Here is a 22,356-nt window from a genome sequence, read left to right as displayed (position 1 = left end):
AGGTAATTAACTAACTGGATATATTTTTGTCAAGATCCTTACACCTTAAAAATATATAAATTCTAATTTTGGAATAAAAAAAATTAATCAGATAGCTTATGGTTAAAATATATAGATGCAAGCTTATATCTCTATTTCCTGAGAAATTTAATAATTCATACAAATAGTGGATTGTAAGAGAATGTATTTTTAGAACAACAGCAATTGATGGTTGCATCAGTCCCAACTGTTCTTTAATGTTGTCACTTTTCCATAATAGCACAGGTTTTCATACATTCAGTGTAATGTTTATTCTGTTTGTGCCGTTTAACCAGTGTTCAGTATCTTACCTAAGCTTTAAGTTCTGATTACATTTCCAAAAGATGTCTTCTTTATTTCAGCCAGGAAGTGGTTATCTGGGCTTATTTGGTCTTCTGGCGTGGTCTTCTGCTTACATTTGCCAGGGAAAGTTGCCTTCTTCTTACGCAGATTGCATGGGGTAATATGGAGAGGAAGAAGGGTGATCAAGGAGCCAAATTTGTGGTTTTGATTAGGATTTGGTTGTTGGATTTGATCTGATTAGTGTTCAGTTGCTTATTTTTATATGGCTCCCAAATTCTTGGTCAGCTGTTCATTACAGGAAGAGGTTTACCCCAGATCTGTAAGCTGAAAGAAGCAGTAAATGATTCCTAAACACAGAACTGGGATAACCTATATCATTGCAAACTCTTTCTGCAGGAGAGACTGGTGCAGACTTCTGTTTTTTTTACCCTTCCATAAATGTCAACGGATTTGGACAGAAAAGTCCAAAGTCTGAAGTCTGTGCAGGGATGACACGAAGGCTTGCATCTCAAATTTTTGTAACTTTCCATTATTTGTCAAGAGCCTTGTTTTATCTCACTTTATGTTTTAGTCTTTCAAAATGACAAATCCACCCCACCCTTTTCCTTTTCCAGGTCTCCTGCAAGCGCAGAATCTTTTAACGCAACTACCTCAGCAAAGCCAAGCCAACCTCCTGCAGTCTCAGCCAAGCATCACCCTTGCCTCGCAGGTCAGGCTTATTTCTACAGTTTATGAGTTGCTTTGAGGTGATTTAACTATTGTAAATGAATGGACCCTTTGTAATAGTTACCAGAGTAGGTATTGCAGCTGTAATAGTGTTTGTCTTGCCAGATTGATTCAGTGTTGAACTGAAGTATTAGTGACTTCTGGGTTTTTTTCTGTTTTAGTAGTGTCCACCCTAATGTGCCTCTTATGCATTTAAGGGTCTACATTTTTACTTTTAGCTGAAAATTTCCATGATTGATACCTTGAGGCTCTAGAACATCATTTGATTTCTTGTAAAACTTTTTTGAATGATCTACAAATTTGTGAAATTCAGAAGAGGAAGGAATGGGTTACGTTAAAAGCCTATAAAGAGGATTACTGACAAGTATCTTCCTTTCTAGAAATTTCAGTGGTAATCTGTCTTTATTGTAGCCCAGTTGTTTTGCTATTGTTGCTAAGTCATTGCCAGTCTTACTAGTTACTTTCTGTGAAAGTGAGGAGATTGTTAAAAATACATTAAAATATTCTGCTAGATTTTAAAATATTAAAGCTCTATAATTAAGCTTTCAGACTGCAAGAAGAGCAATTTTAAGGTTGCATGGGCCTGCAAATTTAGTTTTGCTTCACTCTGGGTTTTCCTGTGCAGTTTAGTTATGTGACTGCGTGCTGTTTTGCAAATACCATGTATGGTATTTTCCTGTCAACTTGGTTACATGTAAGAATTTTTGAGTCTGTAGTAAGATGCTTGAGTCTATCAACATCTTAGAAAACTACATTTTCTGTTATATTACCTATAGTATTTTTCATGCAGCATGTGGAAAATGGAATTTGTCTCACCTCTGTAGTTCATACCTCAGTTAGCAGCATGACACCCTACTAAAGATTACAGTTGGATTAAAAAACAAGTATCAAAACTGCAAAGAGAAAATAAATTGTCTAAAGGGGTTGAAGTCAGTAAAGACATATTGAAGTAATTACTATGTTTAATGTAAATTAAAAAATAGTAAAAATATTTATAGTGTGACACATACATCTGCAATCATAGATCATATATGATCACATTACTTCTCAAGAAATGGAGTTATAGATCCTGACCTCCCTCTGCCATCTGCTGTGCACTGCAAAATACTGTATTAATCCAGACAAAAAACAACATAAGGATCAGTGTAAAGACTTAGCTATATGTAGGCCATTTCTTTTAGAACAGTCATTTCTGGACCCTTGCATAGATTTTGCATAGTACTGTAATATTGCCTAGACTAGAGGCTGTTCTTATTTGCCCTGAAGGATTCTGTAGTTTCAGAGCTGGGCATAGCACAGAAAAGCATGAAGTCACCTTTGCTTAAGAGCCACAGCTGAACTGAGTAGAATTTTACTAGAGTAAATGATTTGTCTCTGCATCTCATTTCCTCTATGGCATGAAAGAAGGTGGAATTATGCACTCAAAACGCATTTCTGATGTTCCTGTTGTACATAAAGCATGAACTGTGCAATACCAGATATTATTTTGTCCATGTGAATATTTTCTAAGATGCTAATTTTTTTTTCAGATTCTTGTTATTGTTGCATTGTAAAATACACTGTTCTGCCCATATTCGGGAATAGCGAACCTCATGTGGACTTACTGGAAAATTAGCCTTTTTTATAGAAACAAAATGTGACCTAAAAGGAATTACTTTATGCAGGTTACCTTTACTTACTTTCTTGTATCACCAGTACATTCATCCTTGCTGTTGCAAATATCCACATAAGGGTTAGAGGTAGCCATAGTTTTTTCTTACTGGAAGACATGAGTCAGTTACAAGAGATGGCATTCAAGGAAACTTGCCATCTTTGCTGCACCTTGTATGTGTTCCCTGTTCCAAGACTAAATAGGAAACATGAATCTTTTGGGCTGATGACAGTCTGCCACTTTACACAAGCAGTAAATTCAGTTTTTAAATTATTAAAAGGGGGTGAATGCCAAGTTATCTGTAAATGATAGAACTATATTAAGTAAGAGTGTTCAGCCTTTCTTTTGAGCAGCTTCTGCAGCAAGCAAAAGTTGTTGGTTATCTGCTGCATTGAGCATCTCTTTAATTGATGCTGACAGCTCTTAAAAGGCTGTCATATTAATACAGTTTTCTGGATTGTGATTGCTCATTCTTGAGAGGAATCTAAATAAATTGCAGGAACTTCAGATTGCTGGAAATGTCAAATTCATTGATCTTTCTCACAGAAATCTCATCTCTTTTTTTTTAATTTATTTTTTGCTGATTATTCTTTTAAGTCTGATTTTCATCTTTTCCTTGCTATCTTAATAGCCAGCAACCCCAACACGCACAATAGCAGCGACCCCCATTCAGCCACTTCCACAGAGCCAGTCAACACCAAAGCGAATTGACACTCCCAGCTTGGAGGAGCCCAGTGACCTTGAGGAGCTTGAGCAGTTTGCCAAGACTTTCAAACAAAGACGGATCAAACTTGGATTCACTCAGGTGAGACTGTGTAACTTAGTCCCTGCCAGTGCAGAATCTGAGGTCATATCTTTCAAGTCTGGAGGGAAGACTACAATTCCACCTTTTCCTAGGAGAACGTTCTTAAATAGGGTTATGCTCTGGCTTTTGTGTAGGGGATTTCTAAGAAATAAGAGAAAAAGCCACACATCCATCTTCTTCCCTGTTGTTTTTAAAGCATAGCCATTTTCTCAGCAGGTACGTGTATTTACCAGTGCCAGATGTCATTGCATGTGCACTATTCATTCTATAGGATGCAAAATGAATGGGGCAAAGCACTTTAAAGCTGTCTTCAGAAGTACAAAGTTCCAGAAATCATACAGCACAATTAACTGCTCTGTGAGTATATCACAACTGTGCAGTTGCTTTGGATGTCAGAGGGTTTTTATTTCTCAAATTAATTTTTCTATTAAACATCAATGATTTCTGTATTTAGTGCTTTTGCTAAGGTTGCTAAACCTGAAAGGACTGTCACCTTCAAAGTTTGCTCCTTACAGAGGTGACCTGGAGTTGCGGTTTGTTTTGGTTTGTTTAAAAGCTCAGAAATATCCACAGAACAGGAGAAAAGTAATCTTGAATGTTGTGAAAATGTTGAATGAGAAGTACAATTAGAAGTACAAACTGAATTTATATGTCCTGTTAGACCGTTGAAAGGAAATGCTGCTTGGATCCAGGAGTCTTTTCTTATTAATATCAAAATTATTCCCCCCCTCCAATTAAAATATCTGTCCAGGTAAACAATTAATTTTGGCAGGAGCTTGTGGTAAGCATAGGTGTGTTTTTTGCTGGAAGAAATAGCTTGCAAAAATCAAAGTAGGTATTTAAAAGTGTGAGCTCAGAGCAGTCAGTCCAATATACGTGATTTGTTCTCCATAATAAGTAAGTCTACTCTAGCTGAAAGTATGTGCTGCAGTCAGATTTATATTTTCTGGCAAAGTCCTAAATGTTTGACAAATCAGGGATCATAATGAGAGTTCGTGGTAGCATCTTAATTATAACTCAAGAACAGAAGAATGTTCTTAGTAAAATGGAGTTTGCTGGCATGTGTGCCTCCTTCCCTCCCTTCTTTCCACTAGAGGGAGGCACAGAAGTACAAGTGATGGATGCAAACAAAGGCTGGAACAGAGCAGAATAGAGTAAAATACAACAGTTTCCCTATATCCTGACTGAGGAGGTTCATGTAGATCTTTAGTTATGTTTAATCTGCCTTGCTGTGAGATGATTATAAAAGCTCTACTAGACTTTTAAATTAGGGGTTAACCTTACTTTGTTGATCCTGTTCTGAATTTTCATGGTGAGGAAAAATGAACACAAGTGCTTACGCTTACATTTCAGTCTTAACTTTTGAGCTTAAAAAAAAATGGAATCTTGAGAAAGTGATAAAAATACATTTGAGCATTCCTATCCTGCTCTGAGTTTGTATGTGTATAATTAGGCAGTTAAATAATTTCTACCTAATTGCATAATTGGATGATAAGTAGAGACCCCTATTACTTTGGTTTGGTATAGGTGAATAAATAGACTGCCTTTCAGAGGGTAACAGAAATTTATTTCCAGTAGTACTGTAAGCATTCTCAGACTCACGCCACCCCTACCTCTCAAAAATAATTGTGAGATTTAGTTTGCATTGCAAACTAATAACTTACTACCTTCTGTCTTGTGAACAATGTGACAGGTTTTGAATTTCTGCAGTTCTGTCTCTTCTCCCACCCTGAAAAATGGGTGATGGTTTTAAATCCTTTTGTTTAATTGCTTTCCATGTTTGACATAGAGATACAATGAGCATATTGCACCTTAGCGTTATTGCAGGTATGTGACTAATTGGTCAGTACAGATTCAAGCTGTGTGAGCAAACATTTTAGACTATATTAGTTTTATTCCTTTAAAGGTGTTATTACCTCTGCTAGTCTGTCCGAGCTTCTTGACAGATCAATACACACAGCAGTAATGTAGCTTATAACCAGTTTCAGTTCAGTACCAAAGCTTCATTCAACCTACAGAGTAGATCAGATACGTATACGGTGCCTTCATCCTCTGTCTCATCCGTCCTTTCAGTCACCCACCCCAATTTATGAAATTCTCACCCCAACATGGAAGTTCCTTTGCTTACAGCTGAAATGCTGCCACCTTTTGGCACTGAAAACTATTGACAAAGAAACAGTTAACTGTCCATTTTAAATCAGACAGCAGATCACAGAATCAGAACAACATAAATACCAGAATTAAATTTAGTTGGGGGACTGGAGCACATTTCATAACTCTTTCCTGCTGAGACATAAATCAGTTCATCTCTAAAATGGTTTATGTAGCCAGATTTTCTTCTTCATAAACCCAGTAAAGCATCCATGTTACTTCTCTTGGAATGATTTATGAGTTTTTAAATATATATGGGTAGAGTTGCACATGTGATTTCCCACGTGTTTCCTGTGGTTGAAGGGCATACAAACCAATTGGTCTGCTCCTCTTCTAGGAATGAAGTTATTTTCTTTACATAACCTGCACAATTTACTAAGGTTAACAAAGGCTGTTTATTTCCTCGCTTGTATATGGCCACTCTGCATGCTGTTAGTACACTTGTATCAAGCTGTGTTTGTGGATCTGACCTAAAAAAGAAAGCAAGCTTTACATACAATCCAACTAACCCATTTGCAATTAAACTCCACTGATTATGCTCAGGCTTTTCAGTCTCTTCTAGAATTTTCATACTTTTTTGTGTTAAAAAAATAAAAATCTAAATTAAACTACTTTAGACCAAACAGCATACTTAAATACTTAAATAATTTTTTTTTTCAAAGAGCAGGACCTTCCAGCTTTAAAGCAAAACAAGAAAACGTGATGGTGTTTTTAATGGCCACAATAAAGAATTGATTGATTTTTTTTTTTTTTTAAACAAGATTTTCCAAGTGTAAGCTCCATAGATGTGTGTACATATACATTAGGATAAGCAGAATGTCTGATAGCTAGCTAAACTGAGTTTTGAAGAGGAATAACAAATTTAAAGAGATGATCATCTGTCTGTACATCTCCTGTATAGTTTTTTGACAGATGGGTAGTGATAGTGAAGACCGCAGTTAATCATTATTTTAAATGGTTCAACTTCTTGTCCACTTTGAAATGCATATCTGTGAGGACAAGTTTGGCTTGAACCTCAGAAGATACTAAAAGTTCAGATAATAATATCTTTGCGTCTATTTAAATGTGACATATGTTTGCAGGCATCTTTTCAGGAGTGTTTTCTGCTAATTTGAGAACATGAATTCACTGCATTTCTGCTTATTTGAACTTTTCTTTTTAGTGTGAAGTATGTAGATAATCAAATATGCTCCTGAAGAGTGTTTGGCATTCACTTACTTTAAACAACTAAGAAAAAATTTACGCGTTAATATTCAGTGGAATGTTCTACTCAGTGATAATGCTCAGAAGACAAAGCATTGGGGTTTTTCTGGAAAGAGTTACATGGTTACACTGACTGAAGCTTGACATTTCTTTATGATTATTTGCTTTAGCATGAATCTTGGTAGCACTGAGCAAGTTTCTGTGAAACTAACATCCCATGCAGCAGTGGAGTCACTGAAAGAACTGAAGAATATGAAAGGATTCTTTGCTGTAGAAGCATCTATGTTAGTGAATCACTTTTTTCTCTTTCTTTGTCCAAGGGTGATGTTGGGCTCGCTATGGGCAAACTCTATGGAAATGACTTCAGCCAAACTACCATCTCTCGCTTTGAAGCCTTGAACCTCAGCTTTAAGAACATGTGCAAGTTAAAGCCACTTCTGGAAAAGTGGCTCAATGATGCAGGTAAATGAGTCTGTATTTCTTCACCAGCCTACCAAAATCAGTAGGATTCTAAAAAACTCTGAAAAACTGTTTCTTTTGTGCCCGTACGGTTTTGTGAAGCCACCCATCTTTGTAATTGTCCATGGGACAAATAAAGGTGTAGGAATAAGGGTTCATATTTTCCTTTTCATGTGCCTGTCCTCATCCAAAACTATTCCAATATGAACTTTCAGAACTGTGTTTTGCAGCCAGTTGAAAAATTGCATGGGGTGAGAATATGTGTCATGGTTTTCCTCCTTTGTTTGTGTTAATGCATAATCCTCTTCCAGCTTTCTTTTTCAGGTGTGTAGTAGAGGGAGAGTTGCATGGTTTGTGGTTTCAATAGGCAGAGCTTATTGCATTCATCTCCTCCTACACCACTATGTGTGTTCTTTTAAGTTCTCTCCAAGGGTCCTTAAAAGCACCCTCTTTCTCCCCATAGAAGAGTTTTTTGTGGGCTAGGTTTTGCTTTTTAATTCCAGGATTATTTTTTCGTGGAATGCAAGTTATTAATGATGCCAGTGTTGGCAGTGTTCTTATGTTTTCTTTTTTCTTTTCTTCCACCAGCAAAAGGAGCTGGATGGTGGTGCTAGGTGTTAGGATAGAAAGTGTTTTAAGAGTGCTGTCAGTCAGTTTTTCTTCCAAGTATGTATAGTATAAAACTGATGGATTTGCTAAACAGATGGCACAGACTATTTTTACCAAAGTGAAGAGAGCTTTATGCTGGTGCCTCCAGTATTCTCTGAAATTTTGAAAGTAATAGCATGCAGTGTTGAGAATTTGTCCTGCATTGAAACAAGGAAGAGTCGTTCTGTTGTGCTAGCAGGGGTTACGTTTAGGTAATCTAGATCTGTGATAGAAAACATGAAGAACTTCACATGTGCTGTAGTCCACAGGACAGTAGTCCCAAAACCTTCCAGCAACACTGGATGAGTTGTGCTTTTCCTGCTAGAAGAAATATTTTGATCTGTAAATTTAAGCTAAGGACTGTAAATAGTGTCAGGGTCCTTCACAGGCTGGAAGCTGGGAGCCATTGTCTTTGGCACTGATTCATTTTCATGAAAATCTTTGGGAAAAAAATTAAGATGACTTTAAAGTCTACTTTTAGGTAAAAGTAGGCCAGAGAAGCATACCAATGATCCTTCCTATTACATTACATTGGAATTTATTGTTACAGAACTTTGTTGTGTGGGTTTTTCAGCATGGAGAGAGCTTTCAGTGTGTTTATGGATACCATTACTGAAAAAAATTAATAATCTAGAAAGTAATGAAATTAATGTACTTGCCCATTTGACCGTACAAAAATGGTCTTAGTAGTGTGAACTTTGACACCTGCTTATCACCCACAAACACCAGTGTAGTGAGGGATCTCCAGTCATAATTAATAATTTTGTACCTGCCTGTTGGTTATTTTGCACTAACTGCTACAAAGTAGGGTCACATGTGTCCTCTCTTTGCTCTTCTGGGTAGCCAGGGGTTGAGAGCTCGAGACCTTGTGTAGCTAAGGGGAGCTGCTATCTGTGTAGGCTGTTTGGTAGAATTGCACAGCACTGAGTATCTGCTAAGATCACCAGAGATAAGAGGTTGCACACCTCTTCAAGCTGGCTGTGAATTTCCTCTTCCTGTAGTGTATTGCAGAGTGGGTAGAAGAAACTGCAGGCTGCACAGATTTTTTGTAATTGCCTGTGACTTACTTTTGTGGCTCATGGATATCAGTTTCTGCTCTTTTTTCTTTAAACTCTGGCCTGCAGTGAATGAGTGCAGGGTGAGATAAGAGGCAAACTTTGTATAGGTATTACAAAAGGTATGCTGATAGTATACAGGAGCAGAGTGTGCCCTTGGGGCTTTCTTGTAGCCTTTAAATATGCGCTGTAATTTCTAAGTAGGAGGATTAATGCATGTGATCTTCAGAAATTTCTGTATATCTGAAATATGGGTTTTAACACACTTTGCACAGGTGACGAACATTAGTATTAGACTGCACTGCATAAAATAAATCTCCTGATTTATGTTACTTTCTTTTTTCAGAAAACCTCTCATCTGATTCAACTCTCTCCAGCCCAAGTGCCCTGAATTCTCCAGGGCTGGGGAGTGAAGGCTTGAACCGTAGGAGGAAGAAACGCACCAGCATAGAGACCAACATACGTGTGGCCTTAGAGAAGAGTTTCCTGGAGGTCAGTGATGCTGTTGCACTGCTCAGCCTATATAGAAATGAAGAAACTTTGCTTAACAATCATATCTATTAGAGTGAACTCATTACTGTGCTATTTAGAAAAGTGCTTATACTAAGCAGGGTGGATACAGAGGATATGCCAAGAAGCACACATCAGTGCCTAATTCATTAAAAAAAAAAACCCAAAAAAAACCCCAACAATCAACCACAAGAACACAAAACTTCTCAAAATGTCTCATTAGTTTTTGCAGTTTGCTGAGTTCGTGATTTCGCATTCCAAGGTGCTGAGCCACGGATCTAAGACTGATACTCAGCACATCAAAAGGAAATAAAACAGATTACCCTTTCTGGAGATGGATAAATAGGGTGACAGCCCCAGCATACATAATGTGAGGTTTTTAGCTGGCCTTAGGTTACTCTTATTTGGCACTTTGTGTAGCTATATGGACAGATAGCCTCTGTAAGTAGCCCATTCAATCTACCTTTCATTATAGGTGTAGACAAACTGGGATTCATTTGGCTATTGCTGTAGGCAATCTCTTGTATTCCTTTTTGAGAGATGCTGAAAGATTTCTTTATCAAGGTCTAGAATTCCTTGAAGGATTAGTTCACAAGTCAGATCACTTCTTTCAAAAAGAAGCATGTAAGCTTAGTCTTCATCATCCATCTCTGAGGAACACAGCTGCCTATTGGTAGAAATGTTCCTGTAACTAAGAAGACGGAGGGCAAAAGTATCTATTATGATCAATCTCTACTGTACCACTGACCAGATTCAGGGTATAGATGACCCATCTATATTTCTGCCTAGTGAAGAAGTAGCTATTTAGTGTAAAACTTCAGAATATAATTTCACAGCTTTACAAGTGCTGTTCCCTTTTCTCAGAACCAAAAGCCTACCTCGGATGAGATCACCATGATAGCTGACCAGCTAAACATGGAGAAGGAGGTGATCCGCGTTTGGTTCTGTAACCGACGCCAGAAGGAGAAAAGGATCAACCCACCCAGCAGTGGTGGAACCAGCAGCTCGCCCATCAAAGCAATTTTCCCTTGCCCAACCTCACTGGTAAGAATCAAGAAACTGTGCTGACGAAAATCACTGGAAGAGATAGTTCTACTGTGGTCACTGTGGGAATTGCACATGCTATGGCTTTTGTGTACACCAGACTTGTTCTCACAAATGTGTATTTTACTATCATTTTAAGCATCCTACTTGCTTACTGAGAGAGATTATGCTTACAAATGAGGCAGTAGTTGGGCCTTCAGTTAGGATGTTTAATTTAGTCAACTTGTGGGTAAGTATGCTGGGTAGCAAATTTCCATTTGGGGTTATTGTTTTGAACATATACAAAATAGTAACTCCAGTTTGTATCTAGACATTTTCTCTTGCCCAAACGTCTTCTGTAAAATAGTACTAATAAAAAAATGCTCAACAGCTCTACCCCTTCCCTCATATTTTAGCTGCTCTGATAAGTAGAAGAGCAGGAGTATAACATGTCATTTGGAGACTTAAGTCACACAAATCCAATGATACTGTTGTCACTTTTAGTCAGGAATGATCTGTATAAAAAAAAAGACGTGGACAAAGAAACAATTTAGTTAATCATAGGATAGTTAGGGTTGGAAAGGACCTTAAGATCATCTAGTTCCAATCCCCCTGCCATGGGCAGGGTCACCTCACACTAAACCATGTCACCCTGTCCAACCTGGCCTTGAACACCACCAGGGATGGAGCATTCCCAGCTTCGCTGGGCAACCCATTCCAGTGCCTCACCACCTTTACAGTAAAGAACTTCTTCCTTCTATCCAATCTAAATTTCCCCTGTTTAAGTTTTAACCTGTTACCCGTTGTCCTATCACTACAGTCCCTAATGAATAGTCCATCCCCAGCATCCCTATAGCCTCCCTTCAGATACTGGAAGGCTGCTATGAGGTCTCTGCCATGGAAAGGACTCAGTCAGAGACCGATATGATCAGACAAAAAGCCATTTATTGCAAAGCATTAACTCCTTATATACTATTGCTTACACACACAGCAATTTGGCATATCATGATTGGATACTTGTCTTGAAGAGCCTTAGTGACTAACATATAATAGGTTAAGCACAGGTGTGAGAACTTGACCTCGAACGCTTGCCAACAGTCCACAGTTCTCATAACTCAGGGAATTACAGCTTCTTCTTATCTTGCTTGCTTAAGCTTCCTCAGGCCTCCCACGGCCTTGCTGTATCCCTCAGAGTTATTCAGAGCTCATGTACCAAATACCCATTCTCCTGTGAGAACACTGTCTCCACAGGTCTCCATGCAACCTTCTCTACTCCAGGCTGAACAGCCCCAACTTTCTTAGCCTAGTCCCAACTTTCTAAGCCTCATATAATTTATTTCCCACACTTGTATTTGTCTCAGGTAAACACAAACTTCCTGAAAATAAGAGTAACAAAATACATGCATCAAGGTTCCTTCAGCTCCTTTGCTACCAATGTCCATGGAGGTCTGTTTTCATAAATAGAAACAGTAGCTATTAGATTTCATATTAGCTATGCTAATAGGTATGTGATGGATTTTATGTAGCCTGTAGCTGTCCTTTTGTAGTAGCTCATCACCATAGTAGCTAGTATCTTCCAGTACTTCATTAAATTATTAATTTTGGTGATGTGTCATTCTTTCCCTTCATCCTTGTCTCAGGATGTGTGCATGCAACCTTTTGTTTCAGGGGAAGGGATATTTTAAATGTACTTAGCCTTTTTATTTATTTTACTTTTTTTTCCGGTGGGAAAGCAAGGTTGCATGCCTTGCTACCAAAGCAGACCATAGTGAGATTTATGATAGCCTGATTTAGTAAGCATGCACACTTACTCAGACTACAACTTAAGAAAGCTTTGCTACATAAATTTCCCTTTTATTAGAAACTGCCATTATATGCAAGAAGTTGAGGTGTTGACTGCAGTCTCTTTTTTTTCAGCGATGTTTCACTAAGTATTTTCACTTACTGTAAGCTTCTCTTAAGACACTGCTACCACTCAAATGGATGTTCTAGTCCTCCTGCCCCCAGCCTTCACTGGCAATGTGCTTTGCTGATTCCTATGTCAGCTCTGGAGGTTATGTGTCTGTAGGATGATTGAGCTCAGTTTACTAAATTGACTGCAAATAACCATGTGTTGAATTTTCAGTATGGCTATAACCAGTCTGACTTGTAGCTTGGCTGCACCAGTGCTAGGGCTCTGAAGCACGATTTGAGGGGAGTGCTCCTTTTGATGGCAGCTTACTTTTGCATTGTCTGAAGGTAGTCACTCCAACCATGGGATTAGCTGTATAAATTCTAGGTCATTCACTGCCCTGGAATACAGATTGTGACCTTAGCCTTAACTGTTCAGTGGGCTGAACACATTGTTAAGGCACATGAAAAACAGCAAGGTAGTTGAAGACAGCCAGCATGGCTTCACCAAGGGGAAATTCTGCCTGACCAATTTGGTGGCCTTCTATGATGGGGCTACAGAAGTGATGGACAGGGGTGGAACAGCTGACGTCATCTACCTGGACTTGTGACACTGTCCCACACGACATCCTTGTCTCTAAATTGGAGAGACATCAATTTGATAGGTGGACCACTCGGTGGATAAAGAACTGGCTGGATGGTTGCACACAAAGACGTGTGGTCAACGGTTCAATGTCCAGCTGGAGACCAGTCACAAGTGGTGTCCCTCAGGGATCGGTGTTGGGACCGGTCTTGTTCAACATCTTTGCTGGTGCGCATGGACAGTGGGATTGAGTGCGCCCTCAGCAAGTTTGCCGATGACACCAAGCTGTGTGGTTCGGTTGATACACTGGAGGGAAGGATTGCCATCCAGAGGGACCTTGACATGCTTGTGAGGTGGGCTGATGCCAACCTTAGGAAGTTTAACCATGACAAGTACAAGTTTCTACACCTGGGCCAGAGCAATCCCAGTCACAGATACAGGTTGGGTAGAGAAGAGATGTAGAGCAGCCCTGCGGAGAAGGACTTGGGTGTGTTGGTCGATGAGAAAATGAACATGAGCCAGCAGTGTGCGCTTGCAGCCCAGAAAGCCAACTGTATCCTGGGCTGCATCAAGAGGAGCATGATCAGCAGGTGGAAGGAGATGATCCTGCCCCTCTACTCTGCTCTTGTGAGACCTCACTTGGAGTATTGTGTGCAGTTCTCGTGTCCTCAACATAAAAAGGACATGGAATGGTTGGAACAAGTCCAGAGGAGGCCACAAGGATGATCAGGGGACTGGAGCACCTCCTGTATGAAGACAGGCTGAGAAAGTTGGGGCTGTTCAGCCTGGAGAAAAGGCTGCGTGGAGACCTCAGAGCAGCCTTCCAGTATCTGAAGGGGGCCTATAAGGATGCTGGTGAGGGACTCTTCGTTAGGGACTATAGTGACAGGACAAGGGGTAACAGGTTCAAACTTAAACAGAAGAAGTTTAGATTAGATATAAGGAGGAAGTTCTTTACTGTTAGGGTGATGAGGTACTGGATGGGTTGCCTTGCTAAGCTGTGAATGCTCCATCCCTGGTGTTCAAGGCCAGGTTGGACCAAGCCTTGGATGATATGGCTTAGTGTGAGGTGTCCCTGCCCATGGCAGGGGATTGGAACTGTATGATCTTCAGGTCCTTTCCAACCCTAAGTATTCTATGATTCTGATGACAGATGCAATGTCTGGGCTGCATTAGTGGGAAGTGTTGTGTATGTCTAGCTCTTTCATACACTATTTGAGATGGGCAGAAAACTTTTAGATCTGTCCCAGTTGCCCCGTCTTTTTTAAAATGTACGAAACATTTAACTTCCTATAAGGATATGCAGCATGAGAGATTTCTCTGATAATAAACTTCAAGGAAGAGAGGAGAAAGAGGAAGTTTTCAGCCTAAATCCTTGGCTGTGTTCTCTTGAGCAATTCTAAAGGATTCATTTCTCTCATTGATGTATAACAGCCTTCAAATATTGCTGTTGGACACCATTTTGTGTCCATAAGAATTTCTTGCCTTTTATTTCATTTTTCCTCATAAGCTAGCCCAGCTTTAAATCTTTAGTGGTTTTTTGTTTGTTTGTGGGTTTTTTTAAATCTCTATCTTCAGTTTATTGTAGATTTCCTGTAATCTGTCCACAAGTAAAATCAACTAATGTCATTTGAATATCTTAAAATTCAGAGATCCTTCCTCTGGCACAAGGAAACTTACCAAAGCAGAGCTTATACTTTGGTTGAGGAAAAGTGAGATATTATTCTGCTTACCCATGTGAAAACATGGCTCTAAATATCCTTGTTAACGCTGGGGCATTTAAATAATTTTATTAGAGAAAGGGGTTTGGAGCTGGAAGGATTTTTAAACAGAGGTGAAACCCATCCAGAAATAATACGTTTTGTATTTCTAGGAGAGTGACTATTAAAACAAGGTGCTGTCTTTGAGGGAGGGCAGAATGAGTGGGAGGGCTAACTTGCAGACCTCAGGCAGCCTAGATGTAAAGGATATATCTCCCCTTCAAATACTGAATGATTAAGAATAAAGTTATTGCTGGTAATTAGAGAAGGTACTGTGGTTGGTCCACTGAATGATAAAGTAATGGGATGCAGTGTTTTCCCTGATAGTTTTCCTTGATAACTTTCCCGGCTGAGGATGGGTAAAAAAGAATTTTAGCAGTTAACTCTTTTTGTGTTTTAATGGTTGAGCAGTTGAATTCTTTTTCGACCTCTAGGTGGCAACCACACCAAGCCTTGTGACTAGCAGTGCAGCTACAACCCTGACTGTCAATCCTGTGCTCCCTCTGACTAGTCCTGCTGTAACTAGTCTTTCAGTCACAGGTAAGGGCTGATCTCTCTTGTTCCCACATTAACCTCTACCATTTTTACCTTTTAGACTCTTCAGAAGTTCATTTAGTATTAGTCACTGGTATCCCAGGACACCTGTGATCATTTAGTTGACTTTTCTGGGAATAAAATCAAAGGTGATAAATGACATTTGCTATATTCCATTGTGAGCATCTAGAGCTCCCCAGCCTGCTGCTGGGGAAGTGTCATTTTGGTGTAGTCTCAGCTTCTCATTTGAACTCTTGGTGCTTCTTGATCCTACAGAAATATGTTTGTCTCCCTTTCAGTTGGATGTGCAATTCAGTTCAGGTGGGTGGTAGTTTCTGTTCAGTCTACTGTGTTCTGTACTGATCTAACCATAATAAATCTTCTAGGGACATCAGAAACCACCTCCAACAGCACAGCAACAGTGATTTCAACAGCACCTCCAGCTTCTTCAGCAGTGACATCACCTTCCCTGAGTCCTTCCCCTTCTGCCTCAGCCTCCGCTTCAGAGGCATCCAGTGCCAGTGAGACCAGCACAACACAGACAACCTCCACTCCCTTGTCCTCCCCTCTTGGGACCAGCCAGGTGATGGTAACAGCATCAGGGTTGCAAACAGCGGCAGCAGCTGCATTACAAGGAGCTGCACAGTTGCCTACAAATGCAAGTCTTGCTGCCATGGCTGCTGCAGCAGGACTAAACCCAGGCTTGATGGCATCCTCGCAGTTTGCAGCTGGGTAAGGATGAATTTTTCACACTCTTTTAGATGAGATGACAAAAGAGGGATAAATTGCTTTTATGTATCACTATTTCCTGGTAGCTCACTTGGTGATTCTTGTGTAATTTATCTCAGATTCTGAAGGCTTACTTACAGACAGTCATTGGCTGTTCCCATCAATGTACACAAATACTGTTTTCATTTTACAGGTGGAAAAGCTGTGTTGCAGCAATGCTGTTATTTTATAAGTCATCCATCCCACTGCAGAGCTTAAGAGATGAAACTTACCATTGAGTCATAGATTCTGTTCTACTAATTGTAAAGTGGAGAGCTAGTCTAGGCCCACTTCCCACCTCTGTGCTCATTTCTTTATTGTGAGCAAGAAGCTGTAAAAGATGCATGATGCTGCATTGTTGAAGCTTTAGTTTTAAAAATGTTGCTCTGAGAGGTGACTCTCTTTCTTGAATTCCTTTTGATGTACGTCTTCCTTACCTGAATTTGGGAGATGATGATAGCTCTCTAATGAGTGGCAGTTTCCCCAAAATACAAGAATGTTTTACAGCAACAGTCAATACAAGTCTTGTATTTGCAGTGCCTGTGCTTAAGGCATGTCACTAACCACACATCTGAAAGGTACCATCTATTCAAGGCACCATGAATGAAAAACTAAAATGAACTAAAGTTAGCCCTTTATCTCTGTCCCTCCTCCCTCTCAATTTTTTTCTTTTTTTAAGAAAAGACAGTGGTGTACTTCTGAAAAGTGACAGCCTTTCCTTAAAAGTAACGCTCCTTCCTTTTGTCTTTGTCTCTCCATCGATTTTGCTTCTTGTAGAGGTGCCTTACTCAGTCTCAATCCAGGGACATTAGGTGGTGCTCTCAGCCCGGCCCTGATGAGCAACAGTACACTGGCAACTATTCAAGGTCAGTACTGTTCCTTTTAATGCATCTCTGTCATACAACTTCAGTTTACGAGCTTTGTTTTTTCCTATTAGAAAAGAACACTAACTCCTCAGCAGTGGACATAAATGTTTTAGGAATAAAGGTTTTACAAAATTCAAATGTGCAAATGTATTTTATGTATCACAGAGATAAGAGCAGGTACAGCTTCATAGTGGGGATTAGAACTGTGTATGATGTTCTAGTGATTTACACAAGGCATTTTAAGACACTGAATGTGATCTGGAATTTATTTTGTTATTTTTCTCTCTTTGGCATGTATTTACAGTAGGTTAGAGATTTGCTTTTTATAACTCTTCTGGCATAAGTTTGAGAAGACTTGTGTTGAGGTCTGTTAGGAGGGCAGTTCTGAGCAAGACTTGACCCTGAATTCTTGTCCTCATTTGTATTTAAAAAGAACCCACAACAAACAATCTACTTCCTAAAGTCCTTATGTATCCATAAATTCTCATTAAGAGGAGTAAAGATTTACTTTGGAAGTGCCACACAGCAAGAGTTGTTCTCAGTTCATGGTTTGTGATCTGTAAAAAATAGAGCAAGTACCTAAAGAGTTAGCTAACCTACGTATTCAAATATCATCTAAACCAGCTTATCAAATCTTGTTTCCAGTGTACAAGAAAGAACCATTTTGTAGTGTCACAGTTAAATTTAGGAGATCATACTGTGAAAGTAAGTTGTAACAGAGGTTGTATATTGACATTTAAAATGTTATGTTCAGGCTTACATGACCTTCTTCATCTTGTGATAGCTGTCATTCCATTGTGAACACTCATCTCAATGCTTCCCAGTACAGGTTGCCTGAATGTACAGTTTTCCCATGACAGGAAACAGACCAGTATTGCACTTAAAGATCTGAAGAAAGACACAATGGAATTAGCTCAAGAGCAGATGGCAAAAGCATTTTAGTATCTGCAAGGTCTTGTCCACTCTTCTTAAAGAGATGTTTTTTAAAACCCAACCTACAATGAGATGATTGTCATTAGGGTTGTAGAGGGCATGCATATCAGAGAAAGGAAAATGCAGAGACCTGTTACTTTTTAGGCACTTTTTATGCACATTTTGCATTATTGCTTACTGTTAATTTTCCCTTTTCTAGCTCTTGCATCCGGTGGCTCTCTTCCAATAACATCACTGGATGCAACTGGAAACTTGGTGTTTGCCAATGCTGGAGGTACTCCTAACATTGTAACTGCTCCTCTATTCCTGAATCCTCAGAACCTTTCTCTGCTCACCAGCAATCCGGTTAGCTTGGTCTCTGCAGCTGCAGCTTCGGCAGGGACCTCTGGACCAGTCGCCAGCCTTCACACCACCTCCACCTCAGCGGAGTCCATCCAGAACTCTCTCCTCACGGTGGCCTCTGCGAGTGGGGCCACATCCACCACCACTACTGCCTCCAAGGCACAGTGAGCCGGGCCGAGCTGTGCTGCCAGCAGCCTATTTCACTGTGAGGTGGGATTGGCTGCCAGCAGGGTTTATAAACTGAAAATGTGATGGGCATCCTCTCACCATGTTGCTGGGGACAAGGGAGAGAAGGAAAAGATATAAAAACCAAAAGCAAAACAGGAAGGATTTAAAGCTGAGACAGACATTTGCCTAATTTTGTAATAAACACTGTCTTTTCAGGATCACTTCATGGATCGGAGAACTTTCTAACCAAAAATTAAAAAAAAAAAAGCCACCAAAAAAAAAACCAAACAAAAAAAACCCCAAATCAAAAAAAAAAATCCAAACAAAAAAACCCACAAAAAAGTGAAAGGACTACTTATCATTTCCAGCACTCACAATGACAAGTTAAGGTGGGTTATCAACTCAAACATAGGAAGGGGATTTCCTGCTTCTTTTTGGTCTAAATATCTTTCTTTTTTAATTATCATTTTATAGGTCTGTTGTACAGGCCATTATGTCATACAAGGTGTTTATAATCGTATCAATTGTGTTGGGGGTTCCTTTCTTAACTGGTACAATTTAGGCAGGCCTGTATTACTGGTGTATCTCTATTATTATTATTATTATGATTATTATTATTATTTTTATATATATAGTTTGGACGCATTTGTCTTTTGCTCCTGGTTTATATTCAGTGAGCTCCCACACCACAGGGGGAGGGCGGGAGGGTGGAGAGGAAGAATGGAACACAAATAGACTTTCTGTCCTCATCTTCTGGGAACATGCTGAACAGTTTCCTCATCTCTGAATTTGTCTAATTGTTACTTGTAGGGGTCAGAAAAATTTCTGTTCATTATTGTTGCAGGAAGCTCGCTGTGGCAGTAGAGCTCATTGTGTGCAAACTTCCAGTCTGGTCTATGCTTTTTAAGCAAAGGTAGGAATTAATTCTGAACTGCTGTTCTCTTTCCCTGAAATACTTAGACAAAATGGCCAAATTCTGCTCTTAGCTTTTTGTGCATGGGTCTTTTTTATGCCAAAGCATAGGATTTGACCTCCCAAGTCTAGATTGTGTGACATACCAATGGCTCTTCTGTTCTGTTGATTTGATTTTGCTGTTTAGACCATACACAAATATTTAAAAGCGTTACCCAAACTAATTGGCAGCATGCAAAGCAGCATTTACAGCCCTAGACTCCCACTAGCTGAATTGGTATAGGACTTTAAGAGGTCAGATACTCTCTATTCATAGCAATATTCCTTTTCCGTCAATACTGATGCTTCCAACATCGCATTTAGAAAAAACTTTCTAATAAAAATGTGCTCTGGCTACAAAACACAACAGTGTGAGAACAGAAGTTACCATCATTGATGCTAACACAATCAAACTGACTCTGGGACTTTGCACGTACCTGGGTGATCTCATGTAGTGTCTGAGCTGTGATGCTGCTAGTAATGTAAAAATGGGAGTAAGCATCTCTGACCAGAGCCTCAGGGTTTGCCTGCCACTGTAACTGTCTTTTCAAGGTTGATTCTGATACATGTGGCAAGTGGTATTTCTATAGATGAGGAAGAGTAATGAACTGAAGTTAGATCTGTATATTCTTAAATATACAGTCTAGTATCTGAACCAAAAAAAAAAAAAAATTAGAAGACTGGATCACTGCAATGCAGTTCACTTTTAATTTTCCGTTCCTGATGGATTTAAGGTTTAAGATTTAAAGGTTTCTGCCATGTGTATAAAACTAAACTACTTTTAGCTAGTGAGGGTATTAGAAGAGTCCCTTTTCCCCGCCCTCTTTTCTTTTGTCACCAGTGTCCTAAAATAATGAGCAGATGCAGCTATGTTCATTTTGTTGATGATTCAGGGGGATCCTGGAGCTTCTCATCCAAGATCCAGAAGGCAGCAACTTTAAACTTTAATGTGCTTTGGTTTGTGACCTGAGCATGTGAGATTTGTGTTTGCACTCAAGTGGCAGAACCCCTTACCTTCCCCCCCCGCCCCATGGTTTTGCTCTGTTCATCTCTAACTCTCCACCTTCCTGTTTTACTGAATATTTAAGCCGGTTATCCCTAAAACTTCAAAACTAGTGAACTGCAAGCAGGGAAGCTAACAAATGTCCGTCCACCGTTTCTAATGTGTTTGTGATTATTTTTATGTTTTATTTTTTTAAAACTAAGCTTGAACCAAAGTCAATTTCTAGCAAGCTGCTGTACTAATGGACTAGTTTGTATAAGTGCAGTTCAGATGCAGAGAGGCGATAGATGCTACTGACAATTTCTTTTTCATTTGTCTCTTGTTTTTATTAATTTTATAAAAAAGTTGCTGCTTGTTTTTAATTCTTTTTTTTTTGGTTGGTTGGTTATTTCTGTTATCCTTGGGGCAGACTCTTAACTGGATTTTAATTTGTTTTCTTTTGTTTGATGTGTAAATAGAATGGCAATGTCAGGGGATTGTTAATCCGACAGGTCCCACCCTCATCCCACCAGTATGGATAAATCTAAGTATTTTTGCTGTATGACTTCAGGCTGTGCAGGAGACTTTTAGAGCTAGGAATAATCCTCAGAAATGGCAATGGCCCAGAGTAATAGCTTCAGAGCAGTAAAAGGTATAGCTTGGTGAGCTTCAGGGAGGTAGGGAAGAAGTGGAAGAGTTCATGCTGGTGCCAGCTATGTTGGTCTGAAGCCCATAGCAGGGACCACAATTTCTACCAAAGGAATGCAAGTCCCTGGGACTTGAGCTCAGTAAGAGGATGGAGAAATGTTCATTCCTGACTGAAAGTTCCTGCTTTCATGCCTGTACAAAAATGCCATTTATCAGGAAACTTTTTTTGTTGCAGAGGGTTTACTACCGGTCTTGTCCCTGATGTATCCTTGACTCCCTAAGGGTTTTGTGGTGGGGTGGGGGGCATGATCCTTGGGTATATGTAGGAAAGACAACGAAAGGTGGGCCTTAAATCAGTGGGAAATCCTCTCCACAGTTCAGAGAGACTATGCCATTAGCTGTCTGAATGAGTTTTCATGTCCCATTCTTGTGGATTTTTGACTGGGAGAGGGTCTTGTTGAGTACATATCTGGAACACTAATGCAGCTTGGATGGTTTATTTATTATAAAAATCTGCTTTTTTTCCTGACTACCTTTGCATTGGTCACATGGCTTTGGTGTGAGCACCTTAGATCCCCTTACCCTCCTCCTCTCTACCCTGTCAACCTCTCTGGGGCCCAGATTCCAGGGTATTTCGTAGCAAGTCTTTTTCTGAGAAAAACTGGAAGCTCAGAGTAACCATATATCCAGGAAGTGTTTGGTATTGCTTGCAGAAGCTGATGTAATACCCAGACAGCACATGGTGTCTGTTACCAGTCCCAGTGATTGACTCCTGGAGCCTGCTTTTCATCCCTAGCAGTGTTTTGTTTCATGGATGTTGGCTGTCTCCAGTGTGTAGGTGAAATCAAATTGGCAGTGGATGTACATCTGCCTAGGTAGAGCACATATGCTCCTTCAGAGCATGAAAGGAGTGTGAGATCATGTACTAGAATTAACAGAAAGGGGGGTGTGGTGTTAAATCATAATCATGCTGATATTGATGCATCTGAAAAGAGACAATAACAATTGCATATAGAGGTAGTAAATATGATCAAAAGGAATTTCATAGGAGAAGGATAATAGCATCTCTTTTTCAAAGTTCCATGTCTCCATATTTAAAGATGTATGGGTTGCCTTTTATAGCTGAGAAGCATAAAGAGAAGGTGAAAAACTCTAGCCAAGGACACTTAGCTCAAAAAGAGAGAGATTTATAGGGATGAAAATACTGATATGCCCTGCAGGTCAAGAACAATTTAGGAAATGGCTTCAGGGTGAGGTTGTTGTAGGCTGGTGATGAAATTCTTCCTGTTGTTAAGAAAATGTATTCCAGTTTGGCTTTAGCAAACTTTTGCTACTTGATCTCTTCAGAACACACTCTCTGTAGTTACCGTAGAATGATT

At 39.6% G+C, this 22,356-nt stretch overlaps 1 protein-coding gene across 2 annotated transcripts in view; it reads left to right on the top strand.

Moving 5' to 3' along the window:
• The window catches only part of POU2F1 (POU class 2 homeobox 1), a 55,746-nt gene extending 37,210 nt beyond the window's left edge, over positions 1-18,536 (top strand). For both annotated transcript variants that reach the window (XM_005144471.4, XM_034074448.1), the window contains 9 exons: positions 936-1,030; positions 3,330-3,503; positions 7,178-7,319; positions 9,366-9,511; positions 10,394-10,573; positions 15,220-15,325; positions 15,706-16,051; positions 16,865-16,953; positions 18,086-18,536. In XM_005144471.4, coding sequence (XP_005144528.1) covers positions 936-1,030; positions 3,330-3,503; positions 7,178-7,319; positions 9,366-9,511; positions 10,394-10,573; positions 15,220-15,325; positions 15,706-16,051; positions 16,865-16,953; positions 18,086-18,396 — 1,589 coding nt within the window. In that variant the 3' untranslated portion in view covers positions 18,397-18,536. The remainder of the gene's footprint in view (positions 1-935; positions 1,031-3,329; positions 3,504-7,177; positions 7,320-9,365; positions 9,512-10,393; positions 10,574-15,219; positions 15,326-15,705; positions 16,052-16,864; positions 16,954-18,085) is intronic.
• The last annotated feature ends 3,820 nt before the right edge of the window (positions 18,537-22,356 follow it).

Source organism: Melopsittacus undulatus, chromosome 2 (assembly GCF_012275295.1).
Source record: "Melopsittacus undulatus isolate bMelUnd1 chromosome 2, bMelUnd1.mat.Z, whole genome shotgun sequence".
Lineage (NCBI taxonomy): Eukaryota > Metazoa > Chordata > Aves > Psittaciformes > Psittaculidae > Melopsittacus > Melopsittacus undulatus.
Note: the sequence above shows the minus strand (reverse complement) of the source record. Positions and strands in the feature narration are given on the sequence as shown.